General features: G+C 41.0%; 1 protein-coding gene across 5 annotated transcripts in view; it reads left to right on the top strand.

Annotated features, from left to right (window-relative positions):
• The window catches only part of Nrx-1 (neurexin 1), a 479,861-nt gene that overhangs the window by 302,901 nt on the left and 148,988 nt on the right, over positions 1-27,972 (top strand). For 4 of the 5 annotated variants that reach the window (XM_076789038.1, XM_076789037.1, XM_076789036.1 and 1 more), the window contains one exon: positions 23,887-23,958. The exons of the other annotated variant lie outside the window; for it this stretch is intronic. In XM_076789038.1, coding sequence (XP_076645153.1) covers positions 23,887-23,958 — 72 coding nt within the window. The remainder of the gene's footprint in view (positions 1-23,886; positions 23,959-27,972) is intronic. 5 annotated transcript variants of the gene reach the window in all.

The raw sequence follows: 27,972 nt of genomic DNA, 5'->3' as shown, positions 1-27,972 counted from the left end.
TCCCATTGCTCCGGATTCGTATTATCGCATTACCGATTTAATGTCCCGCGTTCCGTTCATTTGCCGAACTAACCTTTTTTACCTTACCGAACAAATCCCATTGTCGTCCGATCGGCCGCGTCGCGCCGCTTTTGAGCGTTTATCTTAATTTTCCGCGGGTATTCGGGCTCGTTCCGAGCCGCGGATTCCTTCGTATCCGATCGGATCCTGCTCTACTCGTAATTATAGCGCCGCATTACTTCAGCGAATATTGCGAGGATTATTCCAGCCGCGGATATATTTTTGGTGATTTTGTTCAATCGGTTTTCCATCGCGAAATTGCCCCCGACTGTATCCGTTTCTCTTAATCCCAGCTACGACCGAGTCGAGCCACTTCGGAAAAATTGTGGACGATATTGGAAGGCAAATTTTACCTTGTGCAGCTGCTGCGACTTTTTGTCGAAATTTTGGTGGAGGCAGCTGATAAATTTTGGTCGCTGGTTTTGCGTTTTTAAAAATTCTAACAGCCAAGGAAGATTAACACTAGGTCTACGGAGCATTAAAAGTGAGTATTTTACATTACTTTATAAAAATAAGAGGAATGTGTCTGTCCAAGTTTTCAGCCATTTTTTAAATAATATATACCTAAGGAAATAAGTTTGTTGAGTAATTCCACGTGGATGGATCTTCACAATCTCAATAATCGTCAATTCAAAATATTCGAACCCGTCATTTTGACGGGTCCCGTAACCCTATTGTTAAGTGAATAATTCACTGAAAAATATAATTGCACCTTTGAAAAATTGCAGATGACGAAAGCAAAGTATCCTTGGTAAACATTATTTAGTATGCGCAGAAACACAGTGGGAATTTCGTTGGAAGTACCGGATAAATTTAATTTCCTGTTTTTGGGTGCTTAAACATTCAAACCACGGTTATGGAAAATGGCCTTTTGTCTAAATCGCAGATATCGCAACTGTTTTGCACAACTATACCGGGATCTCTCTTTGATTTTCTGCGTAAACGCGTCCAGGTCGCACAATTAGAGACGCCCCGTGATCTATTGTGTATGTGTGTCCCGTATGCATATGTATATCTACGTATGTGCGTAATTCACGGTCCGATACCGTTCAAATTACAATAAATGGTCTAGGTAATCAAATGATAATTACATTTGTAGATGGAGATTTACATGCGTGGCGGTCGCGTAAACTGCGATGCATCAAATAGTTATGCACATAATTGATAGGCGAACGGTGTATTAATATTATCTGCGGCGACGTTATCAAGACTCTATGACATGCGAAACATTCGATTGTTTATTACCCATCACTGCGACGTCACTGGTCATCTGTCGCTGTATTTCACACGACCTTTAAACTTGGATTCTGCAGTCGAAATAATTCGAAAAATCATCTGTATTCAAACTGTTATAATTTCGTAAACAAAAATCGTACGATACATTTGGAATCCCGTTGTTTCGCGAATGAATCCACCATTGCTTTGAAGATCGAAGCTTTACAACGAGATCTTAAAAATTGATATACGATTTTTTTCCCCCGTTTTATCCCACATCTACAGACCTATTCTTCACGGTTTCACAACTCCTTGCTTTGATCAAACATATATCGACGCGCGTTTCTATTATTTATAAAATTCGTCGCTGTATCGATTCCACGAATTGTTTCAAAAAATGAAAGATTCCGTAAATTTGCAGATTTTCCCGCGTCAATCCACCGCGCGCAAATCCGATCCCGCGCACTTCCGCGTAACTTACGTTGCGAGCGCGCGCGAAAAAAACCATAAAAAATACATCCATACTCGCACTGCCATTTTTCAAATCGGCGAGTATCCGGTACTGTCGGGAACAGCTGCAGATCGTTTTTATAAATCTATTACAGGACATTACGCTTGCTTTCGACGAGCACGAGAACGTTGCTATTCGAAATCGAAATCACCGCGGCGGCGCGACACCGGTTCGCAAAAAAGCTGCGCGACAAATCAAACAGGTGAAAGTGCAAGACAAACAGTCGTCATAGATCCCGGCCGTTACCGAAAACATTTGCTCGAATTTTGATTCGTTGTAAACACGTACGCTATTTTCCCGTTGAACCTCCGTCGCCGACAGCCGGTCAACCGGGTCCCTGATGAATTTGCAACGCGCGAAATAGTTTCGATTCCCCTCCACCCGCCCCTTTCAACCCCTTTTCCCTGTCTGTTCATCCCTCTGTCTATCGTCGTTTCTCTATCGCTTCGATTCGTCGCGACAATGTAACGAAACGGTTCAATCGTGACAAACACGCGAATTCGGAGAAATCTAATAAACGCACCCCCGACGTGTTTGACTTTATACCTATGGCGGGGGGTGGACCGGAAGTCCACGTGTATAATCGAGCGGCCGTGTCCCCGTAGACGCAAAACTACCTGGACAAATACAAAGAAGCAGAAAACCGTGACGGGGATGATTGTGTGCCGGCCCCGGTGCCCGACGGGGTGCGTGAGCCAACAACCCTGTCGTTTAAATCACCAGACTCGATATAAAATACTGCCCCCCTTCGGTTTCACGGTTTTTTACGATCGCTGTTAGACGCGCCGGAATAATCCGACGGGAAAAAGGGCGCTCCCGTTACGCGATTTATGGTCGCCGCTGTGCTTTAGCTTCTGCGAGGGTCGTTGATCCAAAAACAAAAAAAAAAATACAGTTGTAGTACACAGTTGGTTAACCCTTCGTAGTAGGCAATTTGATAATAATTGTCAGTTGTGCATCTAGGGTCTTCGGACAGCTAGCACTGATAATGAAATATTTATAAACAATATTCTTATTCGAAAATGGGGGATGTTTATTCAGTCGAATCCGTTGAAATAGTTATTCCCGTTAACGATGACAACTTCTTAACAAGGTATTAATACAAAATTTACTTCGGATGAACTATATCACTTACAATTCATATTAGAGACCAACGTTTTTTCAGTCCTATAAGTATAATTGAACCCTTAGCACTCGAATGGTGCCTGTAAGGCACCACTAAGAATTGCTGTATCATTATTTAAAATATTTTTTACATTATTAAATTTGTTTGTATTTAATAAATTACTAAACATTTCGGTATTGTACGAGTAAATTGCACCATTTTCGTACGTATAACATGAAAAAATATATATACATTAATAGTATAGTATATACATTAATATTAAGATAAAATATATAGAGTGAAAGTAGCTTCGAGTGCAAAGGGTTAATTTTTCGTCCCTGCATCATTTCTGTGGAAGAAATAGAATATAAATAATGTAATAGTATTATTAGTATTAATATAATAGTAATAAATAATATAATATAAGAAATAGAAAACAAATTAATTTATGAAAATATGAATTCTCTTATTTTAGCCAAGACTGTAAATTAAAGTTTCACTACTGTTGAGCGGGAAATATTTTGGAATTCGAATAATTTGCGTGCAGAGGAAGTCATTTTACGTTTAGTGAGAAGCAGAGAAAGTAAAATATGTGGCTTTAAGGTTCCAGATCAAAGATTGCAATTACTTTTGCATCAATCCCATGGATCGTTGGTTGGTCTCCAGTCCCCATAGAACCCCATAGAGCTTCTCACGGCGTTGCGGTTCGGCCGCTAGGCAGCAGTTAATTTCATTTAAAGTAGAAAACTAGCGAGAAACAAGCAGAGTGCTAGTTGCCGCGTTATTACTCCGTTCGCAGCGGTTCAAATTTTAGGGGCGGCCAACTATTTACTCTCGACCCAGTATGTTATAATTACTCGCGGAAAAACGGAAAAATTACTCGGAAAGTTCCGGCGTGCACGCGCGACTTCGCTTCCCAAAATTTTTCCATTTCCCGCGCTCTTCGATGCTGAATGTTGATGAACTTTTAACAAGAAATACTTTCGCGTGGCTAAATCATACTCTGCCGGCGAGAGAAATGAAAGAAATTAGGTTGCGTGGCACTGTAGCGTTCGGAATAGGAGAAAGGAATGTTGTCCTAATCAAATTTTCATATTTTTAATTTTACACGTAATAAATTATGGTACAGTGCGACGTTCTGGAAAAATAAAATTACTGTGCCGCCTAGTTTACAATTTTCGTAAATATTTAACTAGCTCCGAACAATCCTTGTGAGCGAGAATCATTTTACAATCGCTAATTAAACATTTCTGTTACGACAATAATAACTTACCCTCAATTTATACCCTTCTTAAGTTCCATTGCTGATATTGATTGCACGAGTCTGTCTTGCCAGGAAGACATAGTGCTTCGATAAAATATTGTTTCGGGTAGTGCGAACCTCACCACGGCGACCATAAGTGACAAGGCTGTGGCGTTCGCACGGTCCCTGTTCTTTCGAATCCCGTTACGCTTACGCTTTAATTAAGACGCAACCTAACGACGATCCTGATTCGGCGACGTCCTCTTCCGACGATAATCAAAGGCCACGTTAAACCACCCACTTTTCCCTCGAATTAAACCGCAAATCGGGCCAGCAATTTTGCTATGTACATTCTCCGCCGTGGACCGAAATTCTGACATTATAGTCGTAATCACGGAACGATAAAGACACCTTTTGACCTGCGCTGTAATCGAACTGCGTTCCCAGGAGGAAATCTTGTTGCAGTACTTCTGTAATCCGGAAACTTCTGATACGTACACCGAAACCATCCTTGGCAGGCACGATACGGGCGTTAACCTAATCGTTAAAGCCATTCAATATTATTTGTTGCTCGTCATATACAGTCGTCGGATTTTCATGCTAAAATCAAAATTATTCTTTCTTCAATGATTTCAATCAGCTCGAATCAGCACATCGATACTTTTAAATCGTTTATTCTGACCACTTCATTAAATTGCATTTATTCATTCTCGTCATGAATGCATAAAATCCCCAGTCTAGAAATGAAAATTTTAAATCGAGACTGGAAAATTAATCCACTGTACGCTTTTCGGGGAGTTCTGTGCTGAAGAAATAATTACTGTATCAGCATTGTATTCATCAGCACTGCCGTGTGCCTCCCCCTCAAGAAATTATAGCTCCTACAATTTGAAGTAGACTTCAAAAAATTCCACTGTACAGGGTGTCAAAAAATTATACGTCACGGCCACCATAGCGTGATTCTACACATACGATTTGGTGGAAATTGACATGAAAAACTCCGCAAAATTTATCTTGACCTTGAAAATCAAATGATGTTGCATTTCTTATCATTTTTGCAGCTTCTTCATTTGTAAATTTTTTACATCCAGCGCCAATGTATAAGTAAATAGCGTACTATCATACATCGGGTACCATCAGTAAGCTATCTCGTCGGGTATGAAATTATCATAATCATGATACTCCTATTTCCTTAACTACAGAATGAAAGAAAGAAGCTGCAAAAATTATAAGAAATGCAACATCATTTTTTCAGAGAACGGTCGAGATGCGACCCATGGTATCTTTCACAAAGTTGATCCTTATGACCAGTAGAACACGATTAAACAAAAAAAAAATTGTTGTTTTTTGACCTTGATTTTCAAGGTCAAGGTCAATTTTGCGGTGAGTTTTTTATGTGAATTTCCATCAAATCGTAGGTGTAGAATCACGCTATGGTGGCCGTGACATATAATTTTTTGACGCCCTGTACAGTCCGAATGGTAGAAAATATGCGTGCAAAGCCGCGATATAAAGTAGTGGTCCGTTTTCCAAAAATTTCCAAACGAGGAGCACAAGTTTAAATATGATTTGATTAATGACAAAACGCTTTCGTTCAGGACAAAGTGGTTAGGTCGGTGCACGTTATCAACACCTAGGAGCACGTTCCGCCGATCGACAGTTCGCGCAGCCTCGGCCGGCAAACAAAATACGGGAATTTCCGATAATCCAATTAGGCATCGACGCGGGAATTACCGCGGAACCTCTTCCTCGGATCCACTCTTGTAGCGGACGCCTTAACAGCTCCGGCGAACCCCCGTTCGGTCCTCGGTTCGCTTCGGGGCTTGCTCGTTCGTTTCCTGAAATCCTGTTTCCGTCTTTTCCGCTGTCGTTCCCCATCTACTCCTCCATCCAACTGGGAGAGCCGGGGAAAAATTCGAGCGAGCCGTGTTCTCATCACCGCGCGCAATAAGATCCCCGGTACACGTAGCCAATGAAATTTCTGCCGAGTCGAAAGTCAATCGATCTCCTTACCCGTCCGGAACAGTCCCGCACCTATGCGGCTACGAACCTAATGTGCGACAGCCTGTCGACCACTTAACCCTTCGTTCCCACAATTTTTTCTTCCTGCAACTCCTTCCCGTCTCAAGTGTTTTATGTACTTCGAAAGGCGGTTCGTAGATTCGTACCAATTTTACGTAAAAAGATGTCGAGGTTAAACTTTACCTCGGGAAACCAGAAGCTTTCAACTTTTTGAAATGTAATCCTGTAGATTCTGGCGAGAAAATTCGGAAAATCCAAGTTTCAATGTTCGGAATTCGCTGGTTCAACAGTTATGTTTCAAGTCGAGCGATTTTAGCCGTTTCCGATAGGTAACCTATTCGGATTTCGTGCAACGAAGCCGCTAGGTGGCAGCACAATGTCTGAAGACATACCAATATGGCGGCGCCCTTACCTGTCAAGAACACCGAAAATCGCACGTCTTTACACGCACATAACTTTCGAACTACTGATCTCCTGGAATTAAAATTTGGACTTTCGGCATTTTCTCGCCAAAATCTACATGATTACATTAAAATAAGTTAGACATTTCTGGTTTCCTGAAGTAAAGTTTAGACACGGTTGACACTATAAGGTACAAAAATAGGATGAAAGATAAGAACACTTTCTGTACTATTAACTGACGAGCTGATTAGGCAACGGCTGCAACGTCCGAGTCAAATGCAGGCCCAAAACGTATCCCCGAGCAGTATAAAAAGATTATTGATCAGATTAATCGAATTTCATCCAGAGATGCAATAGCAGATTCGATAGCACGTGCAGAATTGTTCCGTTTGCAAAACGCACCGAAAGAATCAGTTTTCATAACGCCCAGCGTGCACGTACGAGCAATAACAAGGGTTTCTCCCGGCAAACACGTGAAACACGAGGAACAGGGACTGAAGGGAAATTTAAATAAGTAAAGAAACAGATGGCGGAACGCGGAAACGGAAGTAGACAGCCGAAAGGAAGCAGAACGGCAGAATCCACGGAGACAGAGATACGCCGGTGAACAGAAACAAAGAGACACGTTGAAATAGCAAATGTTTACTATACTTGGCGCTTCACGAATTACGCTAATCCTGACTCCGTGGCAAGAGCTCGTTGTGGGTTGTGGATTGCGGGAATAGGGCCAAGAAATATACACATACGCGCGTACATACATACATACATACATGCATACATACACTGTCGGCCATTTCCTTGCCGAGGTTCGTTGGGCCGGCGAGACTATTAAAAACCGGCCGTGTTAATTGAAAGTACGTTACAATTACGTATTAACTACCGACAACATTTTATACCGTTCGCTTTCCTCCGCGCCCAAGGAAGGAAACAAAAGGCCTCGAACGAGTGGCGGAAAAAGGAGTTGAAAGCGGATATCGGTTATCAACTTCTCGTTAATGGAACACAAAAGAAACGAATTAAAGAGGCAGAACCGTGCTGTTATTGAAGTTCAATAATTTCGAGAAACTAAATAATTTAATAACTATTCAATCTCACTTGTCGTTTGCACCGTTGAGTATCGTAATTGTTCAGATCAGAGGTGAAATTTTCGTTGTCGGCATTATCTTTAGACTCGATGTCGATTGAATGTCTTCAACATTGTAATTTCTGGAAATATTTCACGAGCGAACTCGATGCTGTTTCCACGAATTAAAAGAATCGTCGACTCGTACTTTCGAGCTCGACTCGCATCAAATCCACGCGAGTGGACTATGAAAACTGATCGAATCTAATCCCAGCCAAAGCAAAATAAAAATCGAAACGAAGTGTATCGACGTAAAGAATACGAGCATTCGGTCGTTCGCAGCACCGAGCGAAACGGCGAACATTTCTGTTCATTTCTGTTCTGGAAAGACGGATGCATCGATCCAGGAATGATCGATAATTTCCATTAAGGCGGCGTTACAGCCGGGCGAATTTAAAAAAAATTGTTAGCATCGCCGGCGGCGACGGGTGATCCTTTCCGGTGATTTATAATAATTAAGCCTGGCACGCTCGCATTTATAGTCGTGTTCTCCCGCGTGCCGGTTGCTGTTTCGACGGTTTCTGCGGGATTACCGGCTGGACATATTCAGAAATTAATCAAGATATACGACGACCCCCCTCGCGACACGACTTTTGGCTCGGTTGTTTCGCATCGATTCGCATATCGCGTTAATTCGTCTTCCGTTTGATGACCTGTCGACGTTCCGCTCGACGAGCCTCGTCGACGCTGCACGATTTCATTTTTCCTTCGTGCGGATGCAATAGGCTTTCCACGTCTTCGCTATACTAGTATTTATGTAAATTAATGAGCAGCAACGCTGGGACCGCTATTATTCCAAAAAATCCTGAACAACGAACGAATATTCGCACGTGAAGATGAAATTTATTATGCGATACAGTGTTTCCTCTATATATGTTGCAAATGCCTAGCCGATAAAAGTCCCAGAACTATCCCCACTGCCGCAGGAGATCTCAGGAGAAAAGAATAGTATCGCCTGGACGATATATGTCCCTGGCTAGACCCGTGTTTTGGACATAGATCGAGTAAACACTGTACCATGCAATTAATGATCTGTGGATTTTATACATTTACGGATCAAATATAAAAATAGCAGAAATATTTAAAAGTACTGTAGAATCAGTTAAGACTCGATAGTATTATTAACACTAGAACGACCGAGCAATAAATGCGACTGACGTATATCGCTTTGTAACAGTGAGAAGACTGTGCCCATTCGGACTTCATACAACTTTTATTGTAATATGTGCTTCAATGAAGAGGTTCATTAAAAAATTTCCGACGAAAACATTTTTACAATTTCAGTAATTGTAAAAGAAAAAATTAGGAACCAGTCATTTTGACTGTTCCGGTCGTTCTAGTGTTAAGAATGAAATAAATATCTATGTTGCCTCCGTATCTCGAAAGCAATGCATACAATCTTTATTTCGCGTGAGAAGAGACAATGAAATGAAATTGAATAGATTTCGTCTATACTGCGATGACGCTATTGTATGTCGTACTTGTGTTTTTAGGAGCGATACAATTGTTTGACGTCACACATGCAACCGTGAAGAACATTTTTCTCAAACGTGCGTCCAAAGCGACAATTCTTCTACCGAACGGATAATTTATCCGGCGTCTAAATTAACTACGCATTAACATAGAACAATTCACTTTGCGGCGCAGCAAGTAATCGCCCGCGTACACGCGACAGAATATCTTCGAAATGAAATTCGTTTAAGGGTCGAACAACGGGGGAACGTTTATGGCGACCGTTTCGAAGAAACATTGACGATAATTGAACGCGTTGCCGGAGCGAGAGATGCATACGTTACGGCCGGGTGGCCGTAATTACGCGAACAGGAGAGAAGAATATAAATAAATTCGAGGGCGAATTATATTTTAGAATTTTATTCCGCGCAATTAACCTCGCGTCTTGAGTCGGAGGGTGCGCGAGTTAATTAAGGGAAACAGTGCGAAGGTATAAAGAAGTCGGTTGCGTTAATTAAGAGCAGAGGCACGTTTGAGTCTTATGACGGATCCTGATTGCTGGCCCCGCAAAACGAAGAGGACGCGACTCCGAGCGTCACACGACCGGCCAATATTCCTTTAAAAAAGTCCTCTCTCTCTCTCTCTCTCTCTCTCTCTTTCTCTCTCTCTTACTTTCTCCCTCGCCGTTTGAGCGAATGGGGGACACCGAGGCGGAAAAGATCTTCTTCTAATTCCGTATTTTCTCGCCTTCCACGCTCCGCTGAATTTCTCTGTCTCTTTAAAAACTCATTAAACATTTAACCACCGGCAGTAATAATCGACTGTGCTGCCTGTGCTTGAAAACATGCGAACGTGGCCGTAGAGATCAATGAGACAATGTCGAGTGATAGAAATAACGTGGCCGGTGAATTTGCAGGGACGTTTCAATCCGTAATTTCGACCATCCTCTATATTTAATTAAAATGTTACAAGCAGGCAATTCGACTGATTATGAATGTACCGGATACCGTCGTTTATTATTTAAAATCTGTGATTCATAGCTGGGGATTGCATAATCAATGTCACCCTCAGTGACGTTAATTGAGTCGTCCGTTTCGGGATTGTTGTTTTAACGAAGATTTTTGTAGCTGACTGCAAAACTCGTTGGAAATTATTTTCCCATAAAGTCTCAAGAGAATCGGCATGTTCGTGAGCACCAGAAAAAATGGTCAGATGATAAACGACGGTTTATTCCTCCATTGGTCAATTCACTCGCGAAAATTTCGATTTGTCGCGCGTGCGCCGAAGTCGGAACGTCAGCGTAAACAAAAGAGATACGCGTGCAATGTAAATTCCGTGTCCGTTATAATTCGAATTTATCTGCATGCGGACTAAAAAGAGTGACGCGAAAAAATTCAATAAAAGCCTCGGTTTATTCGTTGTTTAACGGAGCGATAAATTTAGCTGCGCGTTTAATCCGTAGCGTTTGTAGTGACACGAAAGTGTATCCTCCGAAAATCCGCAAAAATGGAAGCGGAACGACCGTGTCAACGGTCAGACCTGTTCACCGTTGTGTGTCCAACTTACTGATACGATTTCCAAACATTCTGTCGGAAGGTTTGTCGCATCTTTCGTTGTACTTGTTAAGCTAGCACATTGCGGCCCAGTCTGGCAGAATTGGAGCGGTACAATTTAATTAAATACGTACAATGGTAACACACATTAATGGGTAATTGAGCGCGAACACTGCGACGTTGCTAAGGAACAAACAAGAAGATATAATCAACGAATACCTCGACGACAAATGTTAGATTAAACACCTGTTACAATATTAATTAGCTTGCACGCACGAATCGCTTCAGCCAGCGCAATTAAAATCAGAGTCCCATAATCACTGACCGAAAAGCAGAAAGTATATTGGCTTTTCCGGTGCGTCGATAATAAACAGAATGAAATTCGACAAAGTATAATTCTGTAAATTCGTCGACGGATGCGCTTAACACTACTAATTTTTTCTTTTACAATTACTGAAATTGTAAAAATGTTTTCATCGGAAATTTTTTAATGAACCTCTTCATTGAAGCACATATTACAATAAAAGTTGTACGAAGTCTGAATAGGCACAGTCTTGTCACTGTTACAAAACAATATACGTCAGTCGCATTTATTGCTCGGTCGTTCTAGTGTTAAATTAATTACGCGAAGGTCCCGACCATAGTAATGCAGCAGAAAACGATCACTGTTCTACGCGTGGCATAAAGAACTCGAGTTTCGTGTCCTTGATAAGGAAGGCAGTAAAATGCCAAAGAAAAAATTGTATGCCTTGGCAGCGGATCGCAGTGGCAGCGCCTTTTTTTCTCTCTATTGTTCCCCGACACGTGTGCATCGCGGTGCAGAGCGCGTTGTGTTCCGTGTCTGCAGATTCGTTCTGAAGATACTGTTCGTACCTCGTCGGCAGTATTTTATTTACCGGGGGCTGTATATTTTCCGTCTGGCTGAGATTTCTTCTTGACCGCGCGGAAACGTCGAGGGGAAGGGGACGGAAGCGAGAGGCGCTACGAAATGCATGTAGAGTGCAGAAGGGTGGCTGTTAAAAAGGGTAACCCTGTCGAGCACTCTGTTCTGATCACGATGCGCTGGCTCGTTTTATGCGTCTGATGTTGAACACATTTCGAGGGTAGTAGACAATCAAATTGATCGTTTATAATCACTCGTGGAGAAGGGGAGGAAATTAATTCTGTGTAACGTCGTTAGCTGGGGGATGAAGAAGACTATTTAGGGGTGGGATGAGGGATTTGGTAAAGAAAGGGGGAATCCTAGGAAAGGAAGACCTAGGAAAACCTGGACCTACCAAGGGAAGGTAGATCCTGAGGAAGGGGGAGGAAATTTAAGGAAGGGCAGGGAATCTACGGATGGGAAAGGGAATTTCGGGGAGGCAGAACCTGGGAAAGGGAAGTGGGATCTAGGGAAGGGAGGGGTGAGCCTAGGGAAGGGAGAATCTGGAGAAGGGAGGACCTAGGGAAGGGAAGTGGATTCAAGGGCTAGGGGGATCCTAGGTTAGGGCAAGGAAGGAGGATCCTAGGGAAGAGAAAACCTGCGGAAGGAATGACCTAGGGAAGGGAAATGGGATCCTAGGAAAATGGGATTCTAGGGAAGGTGGATCCTAGGGAAGGGAGGACCTAGGGAAGGGATGTGGGATCCCAGGGAAGGGAAGTGGATTGAAAGGCAAGGGGGATCCTAGAGAAGGGATGACCTAGGGAAGGGAAATGGGATCCTAGGAAAGTGGGATTCTAAGAAAGGTGGATCCTAGGGAAAGAGGGCCCTAGAGAAGGGATGACCTAGGGAAGGGAAATGGGATCCTAGGAAAATGGGATTCTAGGGAACGTGAATCCTAGGGAAGGAGGACCCTAGGGAAGAGAGGATCTAGGGAAGGGATGTGGGATCCCAGGGAAGGGAAGTGGATTCAAAGGCAAGGGGGATCCTAGAGAAGGGATGACCTAGGGAAGGGAAATGGGATCCTAGGAAAGTGGGATTCTAAGAAAGGTGGATCCTAGGGAAAGAGGGCCCTAGAGAAGGGATGACCTAGGGAAGGGAAATGGGATCCTAGGAAAATGGGATTCTAGGGAACGTGAATCCTAGGGAAGGAGGACCCTAGGGAAGGGAGGACCTAGGGAAGGGATGTGGGATCCCAGGGAAGGGAAGTGGATTCAAAGGCAAGGGGGATCCTAGAGAAGGGATGACCTAGGGAAGAGAAATGGGATCCAAGGAAAGTGGGATTCCAAGAAAGGTGGATCCTAGGGAAGGAGGACCCTAGGAAAGGACTCTAGGACTTAAAAACCATGGAAGTAAAACCATCAACAAGACCATTTCTAACAAAGTCCATCTAACAGAAAGTAAGGTGAGAAGTCAAAGAACTTGATCCGCCAGGGACCGCCAGGCATCCCTACTAAAAACGAATCAATATCAAAGGAAGCGAAAACTAATTAAACTAAAAAATGAAGAAAAGGGGTAACTCTGGAGGGAACAGAGTGACACGAAAGGTAGAAACAGAGGTCTAAAAACCTGGCAGATCAGACCGAGAGAATTCATAGCCCGTCGTCGTCTACTCTTATACATTTCAACTTAGTTCTACCATCGTTGAAGTCTCGGCACAACCCTGCAGCCCTTCCCCCTCGAAAGAGTAGAAATTCGTGTTCCCCTTAATGGGAAGTGGAACATCGATCATATCGTCGGCCGATACGTTATTCCGTGTCGTTCCTCTTTGCTCGCGGCCATCTTTCCAGCAGCCTCGCGTGAAGGACTTCGTCGGACACCCTCTCCAAGCACGGCCGCCATTTTCCGGGGCCGGCAATAACAACCTCGTAACTCAGCGCACCTGTATTTCACATTCATTATCAGGCTACAGCTGTTACGTAACGTACGGGTATGTGGCGTCGAGCTTGCGACACACGCCCACAACAAAATATTATAGAAAGAACGACGGCAAACGCCCTGCCATTCTTTCGATCTCGCTCGCCATTTTTACGGGCTGTTCTACCACGAGCACTCCCGCCGTTGTTGAGTGTGCTTCGGATTTTACAACGATCTTGATATTTCTTCGAAGAATATTATGATTTTTATCGTTCGTTGTTTTCTCCGACGTCATAAATAAATACGGACTCCGTCTCTTAGCGGTAGACTACAGATTTTACGCATTTCCTACGAGCTTTTAATGTTCGCTACAAGTTGACATGTTCGATGGTATTTTAATGTCAACACCGTTGATAAAATCACTGATTTCAGATTTTTTTAAATTGTAGTTATCGTAATGGCAAAGTTAAAATTGAAATTGTTCAATGAATTTCTTTGTCGATTAATTTTTTGTTGGATAACATTTATATACAACAATCGCTTTTAGTACTCGGTGCGTTTAGTGCTAATAAGTTTTTTATTTTACTGTGAATCTTATGGGGCAGTTTACGAAGATATCTTCGATTCCAGCTTACACAGATTACCGCATAAAAATGTATATTTGCGTAAAGGTGCGCAGCTCGATAATCAGTTAACGGTATTGCGGAGACCGTCGTTATTTATGCAGGGCATAAATTTTCATGGGCTCATTTATGGAAGATGAAATCGAATAAAATCTAGTTCGAGCAGTTAGGATTGCGTTGCAAGGTTGGCGCAAACCACGTTGAATTTTATTAAAAATTTTGCTGTATCGATTTCTTAATAATCATCAGCAAAAAGAGAAATTTAAATTAAGGATTCCATTGCATTGCCAGAAAGACACAAATCTTTTTCAATTGCATTTATAAATTCGCTGTAACAGACGCAAATACATAAAATGTGTAGTCTAATTAATTCTTCAAACATTTGTCATATTGTAATTCATTTATTGCTCAGACTTCACTTAGAAACTATCACATTTTCCCAAAGATAATAAGTACATTTCCTACCTGCTTTGCAACAAACTGGAGTGAAAAAAAATTTTGTTGTTGATATGATTAATGGGTTGAATATAACAGTATTTTTTAATTTTTCTAAAGTTTTTAATGTTTGGACTTGCATTTTTGTTCTAAAATAAATATTCTTTCGAACTATTCAACTATATGCAAGAATATTCGCAGTATTCCCAAAGTTTGCTTCCAGGCGATTATTTTTATTAGAATCGAACGAGGGACTGTTTTCCGCCATCCATCTTCGCAAGCGTAATTGCTCAGCGTGCTAAACAGAGCATTCGATTAAACGAATTACGCCGACATGTGTCTAAAATATTCGTCGGTTATCGATAAAATTCAGCGCAATTAGAATTCCCCGGCGGGGTGCCGGGGTCGCGGCATGCAATATGCATATTTCTATTCACATTTCAGCGCACGCATTTCGCATAACCATGTCACAATCAGTCACGAAATCAGGGACGCTTCGAGTTGTCCCGCGCAGCTTACGTGACGTCTCGAGGAACTTGGTGAAAATGTCGCGGCGAAATAATTCTAAATCTAACCCGAAACGCGGCTAGAATTTCGCCTAACGCCTAGCGCGTCTACGTGGATTGCGCAACGATGCATCACTCGAAATTATTTGATAATTTGACAGCGTGGATCGCGGCCGGATTAACAGCGATCCCCCTCCTGCTCATTTCCGCTTCGCAACGCTGAACCCGCCGAGCAGAAGGGCGATAAAGTCACAATTTATTTTATCCGACCCTTTCAATCTTCAGCTGTAAATCCGCAGCGCAACGATAGCACTGGTACCGTATAAATTAAACGTGTAATTAAAATCACTTTTCCACGAGTAACGCCCGGGATTTTTAAAAAAATGTTAGTGTCCTTACTAATCGTCTAGTTCATCTCTTCTCAATAAATCTGCGGAGAAAATTGTGTGAATTAACGCGATCCCGTTGTTGTTTGCGAAACCCTTGCGTTTCGCATTATAACCCTCGAGGAACGATAACACTGAATGTACAACAAACAGGAAACATGTAACAATAATCCTGGAAGGATTTCCCAAGAAAATTTGTAGTCAGTGAAACACAGAAACAAAATAAATATTAAGAAGATGAAATCGATTATTACGCATTTACGACAAAGAAACAACAATGGAGAACAGTAGAATACTGTTGTTTTATTTTCAACTGAGTAAAATTATTTTAAAAATGTGTCTGCGTAGCTTACAAACAATTTTTATTTCCCGAACAAATCCGCAGTCCAGTGATTATTCCGAGCTTTAAAATGATTCGCAGCTCAAAGGAGTCTCGCAGAATGTAAATTTAAATTAATCCGCGTGTTGCAATATTTGCGGAGTTTTATGACCATTTTATCGTTCGGTTTTTCGCGTTCACTGAAGATGTCAAACGATCCCTGAACGAGAATGCACATTCATGACGCTCGTATGATTTTAATCGAGACGTATGGAATCGTTTTCGCGAGCCGAGTTTGCGGAACGTTGGAAAAGGGACGGACATAATTCTCGTTTCTTCCGCGAATTGATACCGCGCGGCAGTTATACCGAAACCGAAATTCGTTGATGAGACAACTTTCGCAATAAGGCCCCGCCATTATTGCGAGGCAGCAACGACACTTTCATTAACGCGGAATTCTGACCCGACAGCCTTATAACGAGGCGTGGCGCGAAACTTTCGATGAATTCGAAAGGTTAGGTTACATTATGCTGCGGGACGTCCGGCGACGCGGCGGTTCGCATTTCACACCTTGCTATTCCGATACCTGTTCGCTTTTCCTATTTTCATGGAATCCTCTTCCAAACCAACCGATTGTATTCGAGTCTTTGTTCGAATTGAACCGAGTCACTTTTAACATATCGTTAAACGTTCAAACTAAATATCTGTAACTATCACCAATTCGATGTTCAGTGAATCGGAGTAATAGAGTAGATTGCTATAATAAAAGTCTTACCTACAGTCCAATAATAATGATGTACTTTTTAAGCAACGAAAAGATGCTGTGGATAATCATTCAGTAAATTATGTTGTACTTTAATAATGAAAAAATTGAGAAACGACTGAAAATTATTAAACCACGATACTTCAGCAAATAGAAAATTCCAAAATTAAAAGGTTAATTAATTAATTCAATTTAATTCAATTTTCTGCAGTAGAAATAAGTGAAAGATGCTGAATAATAGCCACATTATTCTTGTGATTTGTGCTGGTCTCCCAGCATAGTTTATGAAGTTGTGATGCCGATTTTTATTTTCGCAATAGAATTAGCCCGACGAAGAAATTCGCTAATTCCGTGGGAGAATTGATGGCGGGCCGCGTAATGAAGTTACACAGGTGTCGGGGGAAAGTTTTGTGGATGTACAAGCGGGATGCGTGCACTTTCATATTTATGACGCGGTCCTTAATACCTCAAGAAGATGCACGAACACGGCGCTTGCTAAGAAACTTGCAAGCGTCCGCCTCGCTGTTGTACTTTTGCAGCATCCCCGCTTCATCGAACTTTGCAATTTTTGCCGGGAATCTTGCGAGATTTCTTGGATCGGTCTACAGGAGCTCGTGGTTTCTGAAACCCGGAGAGGAAGCTTCTCCTCGATTATTAAAGGACTTTACTTGTTGCGAGAAAATATTGTACTTTCATTTCATCAAAGAGTTACGCGGGTACACGCACAGTTGGATTCTCTGTCGCTGTTGATTTTTCGTTGACAAAACGCAGCAGAAAATAGTTTATTTCATATCGCCAGATACGCAAACAGATGTCGATCACTCTCAAACAAAATTCCCGTGATTAGCCCCCGATCGACCAATATTTTATCGAACGCATTCCCAATCTATTAGAATTCGCAGCGTGGCAAGGGTAATCAAACAGAAGCTTTTCCCCAATATCCAATTTCAATTCGGCTCGGGTTTCGCTAAAAATATTTATTTGATTACCCTATGACACGGCAACGTTAAATACGAATCCAAATGAGAGGGGTCACAAATCATCCGTGTTTTCCTGGTGAATTTTTCGCGTTTTACGTCGTTTTCAGGATTGACAAATTCGTCTTTGGGCTCCAGTATTGTTTTTTTTTTTTTTTTTTTTTTTGTAAACTCTACAATTTATTTCTAGATCCCACGATTTTTCTTCTCGGCCCTACAACGTTTCTCGTGGTCCCTGAAATTTCCTCATTTTTTATTGGTCTCCAAACTTGTTCATAGATCCCCACAATTTTTTCCTTGGTACGAGCCAGCTTTTTATAAAGTCAACACCTTTGTAGAAAATGTTACAACTTTTTTTACAAGCCCTGCAATTTTTGGTAGGTCCTATAATTCTGTCTGTAAACTCTACATTTTCTCGTTGGTCCTAAAATTTGTTCTAAAATTCAAATTTTATATACATCCTGTAATCTCTTTCGCGAGCCTTACAATTTGTTCACGAACTCTGCAATCGTTTTATAAATTTTGCGATTTTTAGGGTTTCACAATTTTTGTGAGGTCTCGAGTGCCTCGTAGACATCGAGTATTGTGTTCAAACTGCTGATTCGGCAATAAGAACTTAAGTATCTCTGGAGCATGCTATAGCAGTCGCTATCATGATCCAGGCAGTATCGATGACGTAATTTTTAACGGTTAAAAACTGAAGGCCCCGCTATCTCTTTCGCGGAATAGAATAGCAGCGTCGTTTCGACAACTTACCTAGTTATACTTATCTAACAGAAGTATCGTATAAAATCTTCTAAAAGACCAAGTGAAAGTTATCCGAAGGAGAATCTCGGAGGATTTATACGCCGGGGACGTGCTCGACAATGTAGCTAGCTAAATTGGTCGCTGGAATTCACTCTGAAGTGACTCCGCTATCTTGATGACGCTAATTCATTCGCAATGGGACCTTATTGCTCGAAGAGGACTACAGAATCAACAGCAATTTCTTACACGGGCTTCCTCTATCCTTGCCCCGGGAGCCATTACGAATAATCCGGGTGTAGGCGAAATAGAATTTCGATGCATGCGAAACTTTCCAAGCGATGAACTCCGATTTGGTTAGAAAATTAGGCTGGATGCATGGAAGATTCAGAAAAGTTTCGGGGGCCTCGTTGCAGCATTGACTTTCAAAATTAGTGATTACGCTCGGAAATGAGACACATTATTGATAGGAAAATTAGAAATCTGGTTAAAAGTTCTGTTATTGGAAGTTTTAAAAGAATTGGCAACCTCTGGGGTTAGTATCTTTTTAACAATTTTCAAGTCGACAAAATGATGACCCCTCCTCCTCCTATTTTTATACGAACTTTCTTTTGACATAAATTTTCCGGTCGCAGAGACGGTTTCAGTATACGTACTTCGTATTTTAAGGAATAGTCACGCATTGACCGAGTTTTAGAAAAATTGGTAACTTCGAGAATATTTTTTAAACATAAACCAGGGACATGATGATGACAAACTTTATTTCAACATAAATTTTCCGGTCGCAAAGTCAGTTTTGCTATCGTATTTAAAAGGATGCCTACACATCGATCGAATTTTATAAAAATTGCCAACTTCAAGGGTTAGTATTTTTTAAACAATTTGGAGATCAGCATAATGATGACTTAAACTCCTCTTATTTGTCTACGAATTATGTTTCCACATAAATTATTCATCGCAAACTTCGATATTCTCGGAATAGAATTTTTCGAACAATTGAGTCCAATGTATTATTTTTGATGGATGTTGCGTGAAACGAGGAACAAATAGGAATAGATAACAAGTCAATCGAATAAAATGATTAACAGCGCCGCGAGCGTTTTCCGTTAAATACATGAAAATGAATTTCGCTGGTATGGTCCACGGTAGATAATAAATTCCAACGTTCTGAATACGATAAAAACGACCGTGAATCCCATGCATTATCGCCATTTATATTGTCCGGACAGAAAAAAAAACGCCTACTATAGCCTAATAAAAAGACCAACCACTGCTGCGTGCACGAATACATGTTTTTTTCTCTCTATTTTTACGTCCACCGCTCTGGTCCTCGTGAATGCATTTTATTGTGGGCGTTTATTTTTTATTTACTCTGCTCTGACCTTGGCTACCTTTTTATTCTGTTGTTTCCTGAATTTCTTGCTTGGAGTAGATAGTTTCGATGAACTCATATTGTTCCAATTTTTGTAAATGCCAAAAAATTGACTTCAAAAAAATACTCAATATTCTACTATCGCACTTCGAGAATCAACGTTAGAATGCGCGTGGAAAACAATAATCAATTTTATAGCGATTGAAATCCATTTTTCTCTCGATCCAGTCTTCATAAAATTCTATTTCATTCCACGCGTTGAGGCGACGGCGAATTTGGAAAGTGTTAATAAATTGAATAGTCTTTGAAACGAATTTTTCTCTTGTACAATATTAGTTTTTATAACATTCCTATTTCGCTCGACAAATCAACGTCATAATACATTTGGAAAATACCGAAAAATTCCGTAATAAATCACCCTCTTATTCTAGCTTCGATAAAACGTGCAATTTCAGAAGTTATCTATAAAACTTCTATTTGGCTTCAGAAACCGATATTTCGGTAATGTGGAAATATCAATAAATTTTACCAATTTTCCTCTTACCCTAATTTCCGATATCCTACGTATGAAATAAATCGCAAAATATGCATTATTTATTTCTCCGAACCGTAAATATTGGTGTGAAATAGGGTGGAATTCGTCATGCTCGAATATGCTGTTTGCGGAGCAGGAACAGTCGATTCGATCGTCGGAATCTGGGCTCTAAATTAACTATCTTTCTTCTCTGTCGCCGAGCTGCTCCATTATCCTGATCCGAATACGCGGACCTCGTCACTATTATTTTTTGATCCGCTATTTAATTCCTGCCGAGCGGCCAGAAGCGCTTACATTACGGAGCAATCTCGTCGAAACATTAATTCACTTTAATGCCGGCGCCGGGATACCGGGTTTATGATTCGGTTCCATTGTCGAGCGCCGAGTTGCCGACTCTCGCGGAACCCGGTGTGCACGCACGAAATTCGCAAATTATCGATCACATCGATTCGTTACCGGGGGCCCGTGTATTATTTTACGCGGTAATTCGATTTCGAGGCGTATAATGCGCCCCGCTGCCCGACCGCCGATATATTCGTCGTACCGCGGCGTTTTAATGCGACCCAGCCTTTATGATTTATTGCCCGGCCGCTTTGTCGATGATTGACGAACATTGATCTTTTCCTCCGTTCTATTCGCAATACGCCGTTGTTTTGATTTACGCGGCCGCGAATTTTAGAACCGGCGAAAACAATTTTGAATTACGCGGTGTTTCGTTCTCACACCCGTGACAACTCGCGATTTACTGGCACGAAAGTGACGATAAAAATGATTTCAGAATGTCCGTTGGTGATATGCAATCTTTTTAATTGACTGCAGATTTTCTTGGAATACTTTTGCGAATTAATTTGCGCTGAACGGAAGATTGATTTTGTCGGCTGGAAAATTGTTTGTGGCGAAGATAGAGAGAAAAGGAAATAGCGTGAAGAAAAATTGCACGTATGTATGTCATGCACATCAGAGTGCATTGGAATTGAAATTCCTTTGGACCTAGGGAAAAATTTAGTTGATCAAGTCAAAGATTCTTTGTGCACAACATGAAATGAAAATCCTAATCCTTTTATTGATACAAGCAATATTCCTTGTATTTTATGAACGTTCTTAATATTGTGAGTGCAAGATTACATTTACTATACATATTCGTAAATTCCCAAAACTGAAACACTTTAATATAAATGTCAACTGAAACATTATTTAACGAAATAAAGAATTGTTTCTCTCGTGGCAACGTGTATTACACATTTACGTATACCACGAACGCGTAAAATGCGTAAAATGATTGGCAAAATTAAAAGGGCACATTGAAATTCATCGACAGGAGCTTCTATAACGGTCTTCGAGCATGAGTTGAGCTTTTTGGAAGATTATTTCATTCATTCATGAAAGAGGATTATTTTCAATCGTTCGAAATTACATGCTGGGTAAACAATAATTTTCTGTCATCTCGTATAATTAAGTACAATCTCTGTGAGGTATATTACTTTAATTTATCGATCAGCAGCAGTGCTGTGCAAAATATATTTAGTCAATATTTTTCGAGCCGACATACAGCGTCGGTGGTTAATGTAATCAAGGGTGCCATCGCATTATAATATGCATACGTGCGGCACAATGCGCATTAAAATTGTCGTCGTTGGTATTAACATGATAATGTTAAAACGCTGCGCGCAGTAATTGCTGCATAATTTGCTTGTAATTAGTACGACGGGATTTTTTCCATTGATCGACGAATAAAATTCGATTCGATTTAGTATGCGATTCGTGTGCCGTTGTGTCACGTTGTAAATGATTCTTATCAGCCTTTTATTGTAATAATTGTAAAATGAATTCCGATACTTTGTTACTGCGTTCTGCAGTCTATAATTCCGATTATTTTATTATACTGGTCACAATAATAACAACAAACATTGGAGTATTTGCACAAATACAAAATATTTCGTATATTTCTTAAAAATTTTGTTCTGAATAATTAGAAATATTTCTATTTCTGTTCCTTTGACTGAATTTGTTATTTCACCGGAATTCTATGTTATAAATCAGTCGTTGAGATTAATGGGAAATAATGTACAGTAAATTGAATTAATTTTCCCAACGAAAAATTTGGAGGACAATTAAATTAGAACGATGTAATTAGAGGGTCGAGAAATTTCGTGTCACCATACATTAAGAAACAACGTTTGTGGCAAATTTAATGACCCGGCGTCCACCAGAGAGTAATACGATTGGCCCGATACCATAAACTCACGATAATTTATTCGTCACTCGACATACATATGTCAGACATCGCGCACCATGTAGAACAGCAGGAATGTCGGTCGGTAATCAAACCGGTACTCGCGCATGGAAATAATCGCACTAATAAATTCGAGACATCATGGGATCGTCAAATTCCTCTCTCTCTCTCTCTCTCTCTCTCTCTCTCTCTCTCTCTCTCTCTCTCTCTCTCTTCGGTCCCATTGCCGATTACAATTCCAAGAATAATAGTCTGGTTCGAAACGTTCTCAAATTAGTCCCCGATGCTAAACCCGTTCCACGCAGCCGAGCGAGGGAGTTGAACAATTCTCAACGATACAGAGCCATAGTTAACTTCGACATTAATTAAGATTGCCTTCGCATTATTGCACCACAAAATACTGAATTATCTTTCACCCTCTCTCTATATTCCATACGCAATTACAATCTTTATATAACAAAATTCGTTTCTATCAAAAGTTTGAGATAATCGAAGTGAAATCAAATTATTTTTCGATTTCATATTATTTTATTAATATTGTCCAATCTAAGCACCATTTTTAACAGGCCCCATAGTCTCTGCCTTTTCATCGAAGTTTTAGGATAATCAAGTGTATTCCGACAATCGAAGTAACCACAACTAATTCTTTAATTAAGTAGGCATTCATTTCCTGGCATTATTTTACCAAGAAGGTATTTTACAGCCTCAAAACCATTTTTCATACAACCTATATACGATCTTTGTAAATATTCTACAAAATTTCTTGTCCAAATTTGTGATCTTTTTATGAAAACATTGTGAAAATGCATCAAGGACTTTGCTGTAGATGTGACTATTTAAAATTATGAACGAACCATCTAGGAATAATCAACGGACCCTGATAGAACACCATTAAAAATATTCAAGTCGCCACACTGAAAGCATTTTTCCGACCGTAATCTAAGCCTGTAGACCTAATCACCGCCTTCTAGGATTTTCAGTTTCGCAGGGAGCAGCTGCCAAGCCCGTACGAGGATAACTAATTAACCATTTTTTACAGGCAAACGTCAGACATATCGCAAAGTAAAGCGTTCCCTCCGCGACCGTGTTCTCCACGTAACAACTCTCAGCACCCTTCTCTCATTGACTATACCTCCGATATTCTTTCAATCGCGGCGACTCGCTGATCCCACCCTCTCTAACCGAAGCTTGTACCCTCGAAGCGAAAAGCGGAAACAACAAAATTCCAGAGACCGGACGGAAAGAGAGAAAAAAAAAAAGAAAGCAGTATCAGACTAGCTGATAGAAACGGACGATTAGTCGAGAGAGAAAAAAATAGAATATAGAAAAACCGAGACACGACGCGCGACGGGAAGAAAAGTAGCTCGCGTCGATCGGACGACACTCGCGAGAATGGTGATTTGAAGATAAAATTTCTAAAATCAAGTTCTCAATGTTGCTGTCTATTGCGCGGCCTCTCGTGCTCGTGATCGTGGTCGAAAATCGGGCCCGACACACGCTATTGGACCCACACACAACGGTTCTTTCGAAGGCTGCTGCGACTATAAACGCGAGGCGACTACACGGCGCCGTGGTTACCTTCACCAGCCCAGAGTCCCACTTGGTAAGCCTTCAGTATCCAAAAAAAAAAAGCTTTCAAAGGAACGAGCCAACAAAAAAAAAAAAAAAATAAGAAAATTTTAAAAGTAAAGAATAAAATTGAGAATGGAAAATAGCAAGAAATTCGCGAGCGATTGAATGAAGCGCAACAGAGAGCTCGTGCCCGTTCTTAAACGTTGCTCTCTTTCTCGCTGATTGGCCCGGCCACTTGATTATCGCACTTGTATAATTATTCTATATATATAATACGTATGTCACGTGTTGTGTGTGTGCACAGTTTATATATATAGAATATATTTATTTATATATATATATATATAATATATATATAATTGGCTAACTTTCACGCGAAACTTAGCTTTTTAGCGAGGAGCGATCACCAGAGCACCAACTTTTCTTCTCGAACCACTCACTTACCCTGCTATCTCTCTCTCTTTCTCTCTATACTTTCTCTCTCTCTCCGACTTTTAACTTTTTTTCTGTTCTCTCTACTTTTCTTTTTTTCTTCCTCTCTCACACACTCTCTCTCTCTCTCTCTCTCTCTCTCTTTCTTTCTTTCTTTCTGTTCCTCTTTTGATTTCTTTTCTTTATCTTTGTCGAAAGATACGCGCGAGGCGCGACGGGAACGAGGGAAAATCGGCACCGCGACGAAAAGTTTCGAGATGAGTTCTCGAACTGCCATCCAGTTTTTCGATTACGCGACGCGATCCGCCCCCGCTCATCGACGGTTTGAATGATCAAACAGGACGAGCCGTCGTCCACCCCCACGCTGTTACCCAGCCTGATGGGATTTCGTGGGAAGGATCTTCTCTCCGCTTTAGTGCCTCCTTTTTTCACGCTCACCGATCCGGTAATTGTCCTGCATTACCGCGCGGAGTTATGGTCCGGAACTTCCGAGCCGATTTTCATTTTTCCATTAGAATCTCCCTGGCGAGCGTGGCTCGCCGGTATCTCGACTTTTCAAAAAGAATTTTTCGAAGAAGTAGTTTCACAAAATCGGTGCGTAAAACTTGAAATGATAAAGCGTCCGATATTTTCAATATCCTGTACCTGAATCATTTTTATCGTGCGAATTGGAAGCCGGTATTTTTATTATTTCAGTGAAACGTTTCCCGTCTGTGCGAGAAATATTTTTTCCGAGTTGAAATAGAAGCGTGATCAAGGACGAATTGCACCGTAACTATGCGACATCACAGTGCCGATTTTCCCACGTTTCTCCGCCAGCTTTCTTGTGAATGGTTAGGAAGTCTGTCACGATTTGTATATAGTTCACGCGTGGGGATCTTGCTCACGATCTCAAAGCTAGCCTCTATAGGTACACCACTGGTCACTGCACATGCACGCAATAATCTTCGCTCCTCTCGGTATTGTCATCACTGTCACTCATCTCGACACAATCATCAATGTCACCTCTATAATCATCGGAATGCTGGTCGTGCTCGTTAGATTCTCGCGAATCGATATCGCCGCAACTCAAAGAATCGTCTTCTTCTCAAAACCACGGAGAAAATTTCCAAATTTTCCAATCAAGATAAAGACTGAAAAACATTTTTGTGAAGATCGTGAAGAAACCGCTTTTTTCTGAAGATCCGAGTACGATCGTGCAACGATCGAAAAAGATCTGCCTTTGAGACGAGTCAATTGCCTCGCGAGAAGGATCGTTTGATGTTAATTAATTAACCGGGTCGTTAACGACGCCGTGTTCGCGGAGTTACGTGAAGGGGGGTGGGACGGAAGGAAAAAGGGAAGAACGAATCCCAATCGTCTAGAAACTCATTTCATTGAATCATCTTCTGTGCCTCGTGGAATGAGCGACTAATGAACGTCTGACAATTGCCTTTAGCTCGAGCACTGAAATGCATGAGGAAAGAGGAACGGAACGAATCGCACCGCCTGCATGTTGTCGCAACAAAATCTACGTCTAATTGTTCTTTCAGGACGAAAACGGCTGCGTTCTCATGGAACGCGACGCAAACACGCGGCCCGTCATCGTGACGGCTTTTTCTTCATTAACGACGATCTTTATATTTGCTCTTGAAAACGATGCTGAAACAGAGACGTTCGAATACCGATTGCATTCCACTCACCGCGCAATCCTTTAAAAGACGATAATACATTATCCCGTGATCTCTTTGTCAAAATTCTGATTTCGCTAATCGTCGAGTTACCGGCTTAACTTCACCTCAGGAAACTAGAAATTTTTCACTTTTTTAAATGTAATCCTGTAGATTCTGGCGAGAAAATTCCGAAAATCCAAGTTTCAACCCTAGGAGATCACTAGCTCGAAAGTTATGCGTGTTATGCAGTCGATGGATTTTACTGTGAAAGGCTGAGAGTCGCACATTTCTACACACGCATAACTGGTGAACTAGTGATCTCCTAGAATTGAAGCTTGGATTTTCGGAATTTTCTCGTCAAAATCTACAAGATTATATTGGAGAAAGTTGAAAATTTCTGGTTTCCTGAAGTAAAGTTTAACTGTAATACTTTATGGATTCAGAAATGTTCTAAAAACAACTGCTTCCACTGCTCAATCCATTAAAGGATGATGTTGAATTATCTCTGAATCTTTTCGTAAAAATTCTAATATTGCTAATTGTACCAACACTTTATAGATTTAAAGAGAGAAATACGGATTGGCTCCCGTCGCTTGTAATTATTGTAAAAAAATTTTTATTTTGTTTCAATCACTAGATGAAGAACTATATCAGGTTTTTATGTCTTTAAATTCGTACTACTAAAGGATATACTTTGTTTGGATTTGAATACGCGACGAGAATGAATGTTGCCACATGGACGACGTTAGGCTTACTCACCTAGTTTCCATAGCTACGAACAAGCAATAAAAGAACAGTACATATTTTCTCCTGAAGAAGTTGTTATCAATATTTTATAAAATTCTCGTTTGCATAAGAATTAGTAAATTTATGGATTACATAAATTATACTTTCATAAAATCAAAGTGAAATTTTACAATAGTCTATCGTACACAGAATCATTATATAGATGTATACAGATGAAGAAAGAGCAAACTTGAGCAAGTTCACAAAAACGGTATAATGAAAGCATAATTGTCAGAAGTTTTTTACTCCCGAAGTACACAAAACATCTAAAAAAAACACACCCAATGTACAAACGAATCAGTGAACGTAGTTATATCAATTTGCCAGGCTAGTAATAAATGTATAAAAATTTGTTGAGCATAAAATTAGAACAAAGAACTTCCTCATTGTACAGGAAAAAAAAATACATCGGGCAGATTACCGACTGTCTAATTAGAAGACGCACTCTGTCAAGTACCAAATAAAATAAATTCACGACAAAATCTTCGCAACGATCGCAAACAAAGGACAAAGTCTGCTCCGCCTTTCATACTCCCACGATACATCCTCTACCTCTCCGAAGAGCTCGAAACGCGTCAAAATCGACCATCTCTCGGAGCACAGGCTCCGCAAGCATAACAACACAGGCAATTCTCATCGCACACATATTCACGGTCGCACATCCCGCCGAACATGCAACATCCACGGTCGAGCGATCAAACACAGCTACCTATGACCTGTTCAGGGGTGCCCCAGTGGGGGCTCGCATTAAAATCATTTTCACGAGGACAAGGCTCTGCGCTCGACACGGGTCGACAGTAAAAAAAAAAAAGAAAAAGAGAAAAAGAAACGAAAAGTGTAAAGCGTCTCTGTGTCATCATAGTTTTCCGGCAAAGGGAGGAGTGCATAAGGTTATCCGTGCATCGGCGACCAGCGCGAGAACATCAAAGAAAATTTTGGACTTCCAGGCCAGCGTATCCGCTAACAGGATCAGTTCAGCTCTCGTCTCACTATCGTTTCACCATACGTACACGCGGCGACCCACGTACACATGTCGGGTTTTCCATATACATATCGGCACACACAAACATCCATACACACACACAGTTGTATTCCATCTATATATATATAAATATACACACACATGGTTTTATATATACACGTGGTTTCATACGTACACGCGGTTTTATACATAG

The sequence above is a fragment of the Halictus rubicundus genome, chromosome 6, assembly GCF_050948215.1.
Source record: "Halictus rubicundus isolate RS-2024b chromosome 6, iyHalRubi1_principal, whole genome shotgun sequence".
NCBI classification, from domain to species: Eukaryota; Metazoa; Arthropoda; class Insecta; order Hymenoptera; family Halictidae; genus Halictus; species Halictus rubicundus.
This window is presented reverse-complemented; position numbering and strand designations above follow the sequence as displayed.